The following is a 12,520-nucleotide window of genomic DNA, read 5'->3' as shown; positions in this document are numbered from 1 at the left end:
ATAGCAGGAATTTTCCATTTACTAACCTACAGCAACTGGTCTATTAAATGTATTGATAATCATGTTCTACCAAAGATATCACTGCTCCCCACTTGCATCAGGCATTCTGTGACTTGTGAACTGCCCATTTATTTCAGTAGAAAAGTTAATGATAAACTCAAAACTTCCTAGTGACTTGCATAATACTCCTCTTGTTTCTCGCAATAGGTCACTTGATAGCTTTCCATCCCTAAAGTCTCGCGGAATATTCCAGAAAGCCTCTCCATCACAACCTATCAAGTGTTAAATCTCAGCCATTTATTCAATACCTTCCAAAATAAATCGGTATTGAGAAGAGAAAGGATCAATATGCAATGCTTCAATATGAAGTTACCTCCTCAGTTAATTATTATTGTAACGTTCCTTCCAATTAATTTATGAGCATGTGCCTTTCGCATAGTTTTTGAATTCAAGTTGTATTCAATAGAAATATTGTGGAGGAAGCCTATTTATTTTAGATGTTCAGCAATATTTTTCAATATTTCTCAGTATACCAGGTTCATAATCTGAACAGTCGTTCTTTCAGAATTGATGGGGAAAAAATGGTTCATGTGTGAAAGCTGTAACACCTCTTGAATATTACCATCACGTAGTCATTTAACACAGTGAGACTTTGTTAAGTCATCATTTTCCACTCTGTGGAAAATTTTTGGGTTTCGGTTGCAGATAAAGAATGTTTTTTTGAGATTTACATAACCTAATGCCAGACATATTCTTCACAGAAGTCAGCCAGGTGGCAACCATTCCCTGAAACCCAAGCGAATGTTACTCTTGTGCCAGATGAAAAACATCGCTACGTATCACACAAAGGCATAATCAAAAAACGAACATAGAGCCTAAAGTCATACTATTGGGTGGAGGAGAAGACGAAAATCTTGGCTTTAACAAAGTCAAAAGAGAAAGTAGAGAGGCAGAGTGGTTTAGTAAGAGAATTCCAGCATAGGCCATACCACACAATGGTGGTGATTGACGGCATGCACCAGAGGGACACCGCATCCTAGAGGGTTAATTTGTGGGGTTAGGGAAGACAACACACTATTCCTCATATTTTCTCTCCTGCGCTTTTGAATAGCCTTTTCATAAACAGATGGCAGCTAGGCTGGTGTCAGGAGCACTGAAAAACTAAAGGCATCCCATTGTTCAAATGCATAACATAATGATTCTCTAGCTATTACTGCACAGGGGGGCCGGTTTAGCTTACTTGGCTAGCCAGCTGGTTTGTGATGCAGAGCAAGGCCAGCAGTGGGGGTTCAATTCCTGTACTGGCTGAGGGTGTTCATGAAGGCCCAGCCTTCTCAACCTTGCCCCTCGCCTGAGGTGTGGTGATCCTCGGGTTACATCGCCACCAATCAGCTCTCCCCCTCAAAGGGGAAAGCAGCCTATGGTCATCTGGGACGATGGTGACTCTACCTTTATTACTGCACAATTGGTATTAATGGTTTCAAGTCTTCCTATGCAATTAAAATGCAACTTTTGTGCTGTACAAATGTCGTAACAGCATTCAGCACTTTAAGTATTTGGTGTCACTTTAAGGTTCTAGATAGTGATCTGCAGTCATATAATTTGCCTTCACATATGAAAGCTTATATTATCCCCTGTTGATTTATGTATTTGAGCATTTTATATTGTGCAAATATTGCAAAATTTATTCTTTAATAAAACTTAATTCATTCTGTAGCCATATGGGATGGCCACTTCCAGAATACAAAATGGACGCTCGCAAAGAATGTAGGGAACTGTGGACAATGTTAGGAAATCAAGCAGGCACAGAGCCTGTATGCATATTGGAGAAACAGCTCCCAGACGGAATTGAAACTATCGGTCAATTAACATATTGATGGCCCATCTCCGGGAACAAAGGAAAGACACTCAAGCAACCGATACTGTTTCAGACATCCCGGCGCCAGTTCCCCCAACCGAAAGCATAAACAAAGCCAGACCAACGGCCACCAAAGACACGCCCAGCCATCAGGGCACCCACCCCATTATTGGTCAAGATCAATACCAGTGATCGAGAAGCGGCCCATTTAATTGGGGCCAAGTTTGAGGCCCGCCTAAAAGTGCGCGAAGCCCCTCCGGGTATAAGAAGGAATCCCCACGAGAGAATCGTGCTCTTGGACTCGGCTCTCACAGCGCAGAGACCCATCCACCAGCAGCACCAGAAGCAAGTAAGTTCAAGGTCAACGCTCGCTACCAGACGGACGACCTTAGCTGTTCTCCTGTACCACTTCGAACCCAACAACCTCAGATCCGAACAACGGCCATTGTTCCTCTGACTGAGAGGAAGTTAAGTATAGGCGTTAGCGTTAGAGATAGTTTAGTTTGTAGTACTGTTGTGCAGGAGTAGATCTTACTGTTGAGGTGTTGGGTGCTCTGAGGTACAGACGAACCAACACGGTTGCGATTGGCACAACGCAGTTTTATTCCATCTAACTATTTATACATCAGACGTGGTACTCAGCACGTTGTGACTGTGAGTGTCTTGCTAGGAGGTCCTGGCCCTGTGCCGTCTCCAGATGGACTGCCCAGGAAGTGTCGTGTTTCTTGTCTTATACGGTGTCTGCTCTTGTCTGTGATTGGCTGTCGTGTTGTGCGCGCTAATTGGTCCGTCTATCATTATGTATGTGTTATGATGTATATGTTTGAATATCATGACATCCCCCCTTTTTTACAAGATTATGTGCCTACGTGGTTATAAATATAAATGTGTCCTGAGTGCAGCTAAAGGTGTGTGTGTGTGTGTGCGTGTAATATTTACATCATGTACATGGGGCTTAACTATATACAAGGGGCGATGTCAGGTGTGACATGCTAACGAGGTTGTACCATAAGAAAAGAACGTGGAAATTTGGAACGATCAAACGAGGCCTGTAACGATAAAACATTGACATGTTATAAAACAGTGGTTGCAAAAGTTTGACGTGTGAGCAGTCTCATAAGTCCAGTCTAGTAGGTGGGCGACGAATTCGGGTTGACCGCCTCAAGGGTGGGTCGAGAACCACCGGCTGAGGTGCGAGCCTGGCCATGGGCGGCGACAGAAGGGGCATGGTATATGGCAGCTCCACAAAGTCACTATCAGGAACCAGTGGAGGACACGGCATCTGTGTAGGGTCCCGTTGCGAGCGTGGAAGTAAGCGAAGGGCTCGGCGATTGCGCCTACGCACGGATCCATCCGGCATACGTACCAGGAACGAGCGGGGAGCCACGCGTCGGGAGAACTTCGGCAGGTGCTGGCCAGCCACCGTCTGGAAGGCGGATGCGGACGTTGTCTCCAGGGGCCAGGGAGGGAAGATCAGTTGCCCGGATGTCGTACGATCTCTTCTGGCGATCGCGCTGCAGTTGCATCCTATGCAGTACCGGAGCATGGTCTATTGTTGGTGCCAGGATGGAAGGCACAGTGGTTCTGAGGGCGCGACCCATCAGCAGCTGTGCTGGTGAGAGACCAGTGGCGAGTGGGGCCGAGCGATAGGCCAGCAGGGCGAGGTAGAAGTCCGACCCGACAGCAGCAGCCTTGCAGAGGAGCCACTTGGCAATGTGAACGCCCTTCTCCGCCTTTCCATTGGACTGGGGATGCAGAAGGCTGGACATCACGTGTGCGAAGCCATACGAAGCAGCAAATGACGACCATTCATGGCTGGCAAAACAGGGCCCATTGTCCGACATGACAGTCATCGGAATGCCGTGGCGAGCAAAGGTGTCTTTGCAGGCCCTGATGACAGCAGACGACGTCAAATCGTGCAGGCGTATGACTTTGGGGTAGTTTGAGAAGTAGTCAACTATGATGACATAGTCCATGCCGAGTGCGTGAAATAGGTCGACACCCACCTTCGCCCAGGGGGACGTCACCAGCTCATGGGGCAGAAGCGTCTCAGGAGGTTGCGCCGGCTGAAACCTTTGGCAGGTTGTACAGTTCAGCACCATGTTGGCAATATCGTCACTGATGCCCGGCCAGTATACCGCCCCTCGAGCCCTCCGTCTGCACTTCTCGACCCCCAAGTGGCCTTCATGTAGTTGGTCGAGAACCAGCTGGCGCATGCTGTGCGGAATCACAATCCGGTCCAGCTTCAGAAGGACACCAGCAATGATGGCTAGGTCGTCTTGTACATTGTAGAATAGTGGGCATTGCCCCTTGAGCCACCCTTCCGTCATGTGGCGCATCACACGTTGTATAAGGGGGTCAGCCGCAGTCTCACGGCGAATGTGGACCAGACGTGCATCAGTAGCTGGCAGATTGGCCGATGTGAAAGCCACCTGTGCGTCGACCTGACATACGAACCCCTCCGCATCTGGCGGCATGCTCACTGCTCTGGATAGGGCATCCGCCACGATGAGGTCCTTCCCTGGAGTGTAGACCAGTTGGAAGTCGTACCTCCTGAGTTTAAGTAGGATGCGCTGGAGGCGAGGGGTCATCTCGTTCAGGTCTTTGTTTATTATGCTGACCAGGGGGCGGTGGTCAGTTTCGACCGTGAAAGACCATCGACGTAATCGTGGAACTTGTCTAAACCGGTTAGCAAGCCCAGGCATTCTTTTTCGATTTGCGCGTAGCGCTGCTCTGTGGGGGTCATGGCCCGCGATGCATAGGCCACTGGGGCCCATGATGCCGTGTCATCCCTCTGCAGGAGCACTGCTCCAATGCCGGATTGGCTGGCATCAGTTGAGATTTTGGTGGCACGAGACGTGTCAAAAAACGCCAACACTGGTACCGTAGTGAGTTTGCGTTTGAGCTCCTCCCATTCCAGCTGGTGCGTGTGTTGCCACTGGAACTCTGTGGATTTTCTGACGAGGTGGCGCAGAGTCATCGTGTGGGAGGCAAGGTTGGGAATGAACTTCCCCAGGAAGTTGACCATGCCAAGGAAGCGTAGGACAGCCTTCTTGTCGGCCGGCTGCGGCATGGCTGTGATGGCGCTCACCTTGTCTGCATCCGGACGGACCCCTGACCGGGAGATATGGTCCCCCAGGAACAACAACTCGGTCTGGCCAAAGGAGCACTTGGCTCGGTTGAGGTGCAGGCCGTTTTCCCGTATGCGGGCAAAAACGCGTTGGAGACGATATATGTGCTCCTGCGGTGTGGTGGACCAGATGATGACATCGTCCACATATACGCGCACCCCTTCGATGCATTCCGTCATCTGCTCCATGATTCTATGGAAGACCTCGGATGCCGAGATGATGCCAAATGGCATCCGGTTGTAGCAGAACCTGCCGAAAGGGGTGTTGAAGGTACATAGCTTTCGGCTGGACGGGTCCAGTTGGATCTGCCAAAATCCTTTAGAAGCATCCAGTTTCGTGAATATCTTCACCTGGGCCATTTGACTGGTGATCTCCTCCCGTTTGGGTATGGGATAATGTTCCCTCATAATATTATTATTGAGGTCTTCGGGGTCAATACAGATGCGGAGCTCGCCAGAGGGCTTCTTGACACACACCATGGAGCTGACCCATGACGTGGGCTCCGTGACCCTGGATAGGACCCCTTGGTCCTGGAGATCCTGCAGCTGCTGCTTGAGGCGGTCTTTAAGTGGCGCAGGAACCCTGCGAGGTGCGTGAATGACCGGGATGGTGTCCGGTTTGAGGCGAATTTGGTAGGTGTATGGCAGTGTTCCCATGCCTTCGAATGCCTCCTGGTTGTGGGCGAGGAGCGATTGGAGCGGTGCGTAGAACTCTGCATCGAAGAAGTCAGGCATGCCATCTGGAGAGAGAGAGAGAGAGGATTCGTTGCACAAGGTGGAGAACCTTGCATGCCTGTGCGCCCAGCAAGGAGTCCTTCGATGAGCCAACTATCTCGAGCGAGAGTGTGGCCGTGTGTGTGTTGTGTGTCACATGGAGCTGGCAGGATCCCATGGCCGGGATAACGTTCCCGTTGTAGTCGACCATCTTGCACCGGGATGGCTGGATTGGTGGTCTGACCTTAATGGCGTAGAAGGCTGACCATGCTATGAGGTTGGCGGAGGCGCCAGTGTCCAGGCGGAAAGTGATCGGCGATCGGTTGACCGTTAGGGTGGCACTCCATTCATCGCCCGGATTGATGGTGTTGACCCGGTTCACATCAATGACCGCAACCCGGAAGGCGTCTTGGTCATCTGTGTCGTCGGTTTGGATGTCGTGATGTGGAGGCTGAATGGTTCGCACGTTCCTGCGAGGTTGTCGGAGATGTGGAAGATCAACAGGTTGAGCCGCTCGACAGTAGGCAGCGTAGTGGCCCATCTTGCCACAGCGTAGGCATTGTCGGGTTTTTGCAGGACATTGCCCTTTTAAATGTGCAGCTCCACAGTTGCCGCACGTCATGACGTCATGGTGTTCGTTACGCCACTGCGCATGCGCAGTTCGGTCTTGCGTCGGGCGCGCCTGCGCAGCACGTCCCTCAGTGTTGCCGTAGGTTTTGGCGCGCACAAACACGGGAGGCCTTAAAAAGCGCGCGAAACGGTCGCCCTCATCCGGGCCGCGAGAAACTCGATTGCCTGGACGCGTTCAGCCTCGTGGGCGGCCTGGCTTGCCGATTCGATCGCGTAGGACCCCCTCCTTGCCGATTCAGTCGCCTGAAATTGGGCATATCGGCTAGTCGCATTCTCATGCAGGACACAGGCTTCAACTGCAGATGCTAAGGTCAGGCCTTTAAATTTTAGAAGCTGCTGGCGTAGGCCACTGGAGGCAACGTCAAAAACGATCTGGTCCCGGATCATGGACTCTGAGGTGGTGTCGTAACCGCAGGACTGCGGGAGTATGAGGAGGTGCGTCAGGAAGGACTGAAAGAGCTCATCCTTACCTTGCAGGCGCTGCTGAAAGACATACCTCCCAAAGCTTTCGTTGACCTCAACGTTGAAGTGCTTGTCGAGCTTGAGGAGGACCGTGTCATACTTAGCTTTGTTCTCACCTTCCGCGAACACCAAGGAGTTGTATACATCGATGGCGTGCTGACCTGCGTCAGTGAGGAGCATGGCAATCTTTGTTTCGTCCGAGGCGCCCTGTTTTTCATTGGCTTGCATGCAGAGTTCGAAGCGTTGCTCGAAGAGCTTCCAATTTGTGCCCAGGTTCCCAGCGACTTGCAACGGCTGTGGTTTGTTGCGGGTGTCCATGGCTCAGGATGGCAGATTTGCCGGTAGGTATCGATTCACTCCTGGTATCATGAGGTGTTGGGTGTGGAGGTACAGACGAACCAACACGGTTGCGATTGGTACAACGCAGTTTTATTCCATCTAACTATTTATACATCAGACTTGGTACTCAGCACGTTGTGACTGTGTGAGTGTCTTGCTAGGAGGTCCTGGCCCTGTGCCGTCTCCAGATGGACTGCCCAGGAAGTGTCGTGTTTCTTGTCTTATACGGTGTCTGCTCTTGTCTGTGATTGGCTGTCATGTTATGTGTGCTAATTGGTCCGTTGGTCTGTCTATCATTATGTATGTGTTACGATGTATATGTTTGAATATCATGACAACTGGGTGTGTAAATAAATAGTATTGACTTTGAACTAACTAACTGGTCTATTGGCTCTTTGATCAGTACCTACCTGGCGACTTTAAAACAAACATAATTAGGATGAAGGAAGGCGACCATATTGACCACCATATTCATAACCAGAGAAACAGAGCAACAATTCTTTTATGAAACTAAAGGCACCCATTGTTCAAAGGCACAGCATAATGATTCTTTTGAGTTTTTGTGGTGATTAACTTGCTGACTAGGGAAATGTCTATTTTTGTAAAGATCAAATTAATTTGGTAATTTCCACTAGCAAATGGTAAAGACAATTGAATGAAACTACCAACCAATGTCAAAGGATCAATAAGACATCAGAAGTATATGAAGGAAAAGGGATAGATACTGGTTTGTTTAAATCTAAATTTTAGAAGATATGGGGACATTGAAGTATGTCAGCAAGGGAAGACTGATTTTGCAAAACATAATCTGTTTTGGTAGTAAAATGAAAGGAAGTATTCCAAGTATAATTAGGCCGAAGGGATTCCAAAAGGTTTGCAAACCTGCTCCATTACGTGTACTTCTTTACAGGAGGTAATTGAAACCCTAGTGAGCCAAATAAGCTGCTTTAATGCAGAACTCAAGATCTGTAGGCTGATTCTTCTTTCACATTTTGTACATGGAATTGTTAAGTGAACTTCAAGATGATTCAGTTTTGTTCAGCAGATCTTTTTGGTAAAGACCACAGGTTTTAAAAACACAGCAGATGCAAATCTAAGCTTCTTGAGTACCTTATTCAAAGCAGATGCCACCATTAAATTACAACGGTTGAACTGTTACAAGTTTTTTTAAAAGATTTTTTTAAAATCCAAGTCACACAAAGAATATTTTCTTCAGTTGTTCTCTCAGAAGTTCTCCAATATAACTTGGAGCGGTAAGGAGCTTAAAAAATTTAATACTTTTCTGGGTTGAAGTGAGAGATCTAACAATCTTATGAATAATAATCTCAAGCTCCTTCAAGAATACTGAAACTTGTGGTGACAACGTGATTCTTTTAGCCTTAATTCTCTACACAAAACTTTTAGAATACACAGTCATCTGGCACCTACTCAAGAACACTTGGACATTTATTATTTGATATTCAGGTGGTCTGAAGTTACGACTGGACTATGCAATAACATATCAGATCAGACGCCATCACCATACCCTCTAAGGGAATTCAGGCAGACTGGAATGTAAACTATCACTACACAAATTATCACAGCTCCTAACTCAGTTTTAAATTCATGAAGTCCAGCATTGCCAAAATGTAAAAAGACAGATCATCAAACGGTTCCCTCCTTCAATAAATGATAGTTAACCATAAGTGAAAAATAAAGTCCCCACTTCATCAGATCTTAAAAATTCATTATCATTGTACTTACTTTGAGGTTATCCATTGGATCATCTTAGGCAGATTTCAAAGCAAGCTGATTAAAATGAACAATTACTGGATCAAACTGAGTTTGTATTATTCTTACTTGAGGAATAAATATGTACCAATTAACATTCATTAGTAAACAGAGTGAAATCCAGCTTTATTCAGAAAGAACATTCAAAATTTCAATAACCCAGCCATTTTAATTAGTAGTTTTCTAATTTATTAAGCAAGTAGTTGAAATATCAAATTGAGATTATAAGAGTCCTGATCATCAAATTCCACATGATGCCAAACCTAGCTTACCACAACATTGGCTTCAAGGTTTCAGTGTCAAAATATGGACAGGAAGTCATGTTCACTTTAAATTTGTATTCTTAGAAAATAAAACAAGCGCCTACCACGTACAGTGAATAATTCATATTTACTTAACAATACCTAAAGAAAGGCAACTCTTAAATGGCCCTTGGTCAGCCTGTGAGGTATATTCGATTGAAATGCAAGAACTCTGCCCTCTCCCTTCACTTGTATTCTATTCCTCTCCAAATGGCTTAAACAAGACTGGAAGAAGCATGCTCCAAAGCATGGTTGAATGCAAGTCATTCAAGATTCTGAATTTGAGCCTCTAAATAGGCAGAAGAACATTCTAGAACTATGACCACTGGAAAGTCTGACTAAGTCTGATCTGGAGGGACCATTAAATCTTTCAAAAATTAATAAAGTCTGTGCTGTCCCCGTGGACTATATTTTCCAGGAAGGTCCCCCCCATCCCCATCCACAATTGGGTTTGTTATTTGTTTCTGTTTCTCTAGTGTGGCTGGTGGGTAAGAATGAGTGTCATTGTGTGTGTCAACTTTGATGGATCCGATTGCCGTTTCATGCCTGTTGTTTTTGTATGTGCGTGTCATGCATTTCAGTATGACAGTAAACTCTTTGCAACATACCATAACAAATGAAAGTTAATTGCAAATTTAATGACAAGAATAAAAGGCGTAAAAAAAACTGAGTGCACTCTGTTCCTCACAATACAAATAATTTTAAAGAACAAATGATTATCTCATTATTGAAGTAATAATACAACGCATGCAAAATTAGAGCAATACTGAATCCAGACTTAATGCCTCCACTACTTGTCTCAGGTTCACACCAGCATGTCAAAACACAGATTATAATTAAGCTTCTTGTGATACAGAAACTACCTGACAAAGTCTTCATACATTTTGAAGCTGGAATTGGAGCATTTCGAAAGGAATAGAAAGCCACCATGTATTCAATTGTTACAAAGTGAGGTTTGCCAAGTGGGGCACATCAACTTAAGGATTTTCTGCCTGCATTTGCCATGGACGAAAATGGCAACGCCGCCAGAAAATCTTGTGAAACCACTGAAAAGAGAATCTTGGCAGCAAGATCTTGTTTTCTGATTTCCCTTGGCCCTCACTGATGATGTACATCAGATACCCCGCCCGGACGGTTGGGTGGGAAGTGGGGGGAAAAGAGGACACATGCCTGGACAATATAGTTGCACTGCCAGGGTTCCCGGCATATTATCAGAGGGCCTCTCTGGGGTGCTTTGGAGTGGGGTCCTCTACTCTGTAGGGGATGGGGAGGACTTTCCCCCCCCTCCCCCCTTGCAGATTGGGATGCCCTTTCTCTGTCCCGGCTCTGTCAGGCCCCGTCCATCAGCCAGCTTGACGCCGTCAGTGACGCCTGCAGCATTTCTTTACTTTTAAGTGCTGCATTATCGAGCGAGAAAAACCAGCTGTGCTGTCGGGGAAGCTGCAGGCTGGGTTACCTGCTAGAGCCAGCACTTAAGAGTAAATATCAGAAAGTTCTCCTCTGGATATTTTCCAACGGGGGAGAAACCATTTTTGGTTTAGCAAAAGAAAGCTATTCGGCAGGATGTTCTCACCTGCCTAAGCTTGCAAGTGCTGGAAAATGGGATTAAAGTAGGTGGCTTGCTTTTCAGTCAGCACAGCCATGATGGGCAGAATGGCCTCCATCTGCGCCGTAAGCTTTTCTACATTTTCTAAATATCTGAAAAGGAAGAATGCACTCGAATGTGGGGAGAAGACAGGAGATTAGCAGTACATGAACTGCTCCTTAGGAGACCAGCATGGACACAATGGGCCAAATGGCCAACTTCTGTGCTATAAAGATTCTATGATTTCCTAATGGAGAATGAAGCATTTGTAAAATATGATGAAATAATCCGGCAGAGAAATAGAAAGAAAAATACAAAAAAGGAATTTCATTATGAATACACACAGGCATCTTCACTACTCACTATTTGGGAAATACTTTCTACCAAGGCAGCACAAGAGAGGATAACAAGCTCCCAAAAGACAATTCACATCAACCAGCACCACCATGTGGCAGAAGAAAGAATAGTTGCAGAATGGCAATGTATAATAAACTTATCATTTCAAGCCACTATATTCAGCACCAAAATAATTCAACAGAACACTGTACCTGAATAAAATAAATCCAAGCGACTCTACTGCAGCACGTCTGACATCATCATTGACATCACTAACCTGAAAAAGCAAAAAAAAACGTCTTAATCCGAAGGCATGTCTCTGCCAATATTTCATTTCCAATGAAATTATTATGAGTATCAGAAATAAAAGCACCAAGACATTTACAATGTGCAAGAATTAATTGGAAGTAGTCAACACCACAATTGTAGTGAAGCAATCAGAATATGCTAACTCAAGCGCATTTCAATTTGAAGAATTGGTGGTCTGTACCATATTTAAAAAAATTTTTTTTTAGTGTACCCAGTTCTTTTTTTTCCCAATTAAGAGGCAATTTAGTGGCCAATTCACCTACCCTGCACATCTTTTTGGGTAGTGAGGGCGAGGCCCACGCAGACACTGGGAGAATGTTCAAACTCCACACGAACAGTGACCCGGGCCGTCTATACCATATTGAAATGGTAACTCTGCTTTGGGCAATTTTCTGCTCTTATGCCTCAAAGTTGAACTTCAGTATCTACCACTCCCTCTGCCCCGGCCCAAAGGTTAGACAGCTTTGTGGTCGGACTCTCACTTCCAAATCAGAAAGTTGTGATTTTATGCCCAATTCAACAGACCTGAGCATATCAGTTGACGCAGGTACTGGAATGAAGAAATGTTAATCTGTTATCTTTTCGATGAGATGTAAAAGTTTCAGTGGCACAATTATAAGATCAACCACCACCACTAACACAGATTTAATTTTGTGGGCCACATTATATGCAAACTGGCTACTTTGTTTGCTTGCATTACAATGACTGTACGGAAAAAGTAAATCATTGAGTGAAACATTTGTAGATACCCATATCTGAGAAGGAAATACATAAGTGGAAGATCTTCTCCTACATTCTGGTGGGCGCTGCTCTAAGTTTTGAAATCTAGAAACATGCCACATAATTCAGATTGTTCAGCAAATAGGATACTTGACTGTATTGTTGACCTGAGAAACAAACTTCCAATAAATAGCTTTCCCGAATTTGTATTTTATCAATTTGAGTCTTAATGCAAATGCACACAACTTTCCACTGAGCATCAGGTCACCTTTTCCATAATCAAACTAAAGACTGCTTTCCCGAATTTGTATTTTATCAATTCGAGTATTAATACAAATGCACAGAACTTTCCACTGAGCATCAGG

General features: G+C 45.7%; 1 protein-coding gene across 1 annotated transcript in view; it reads right to left on the bottom strand.

Moving 5' to 3' along the window:
• The window catches only part of psmd1 (proteasome 26S subunit, non-ATPase 1), a 164,178-nt gene that overhangs the window by 110,334 nt on the left and 41,324 nt on the right, over positions 1–12,520 (bottom strand). The window contains exon 16 of the mRNA XM_072474177.1: positions 11,339–11,403. Within this exon, the coding sequence (XP_072330278.1) occupies positions 11,339–11,403 (65 nt within the window). The remainder of the gene's footprint in view (positions 1–11,338; positions 11,404–12,520) is intronic.

This window comes from Scyliorhinus torazame, chromosome 14 (assembly GCF_047496885.1).
Source record: "Scyliorhinus torazame isolate Kashiwa2021f chromosome 14, sScyTor2.1, whole genome shotgun sequence".
Lineage (NCBI taxonomy): Eukaryota > Metazoa > Chordata > Chondrichthyes > Carcharhiniformes > Scyliorhinidae > Scyliorhinus > Scyliorhinus torazame.
The sequence above is the reverse complement of the archived record's forward strand: the minus strand, read 5'-3'. Positions and strand labels throughout refer to the sequence as shown.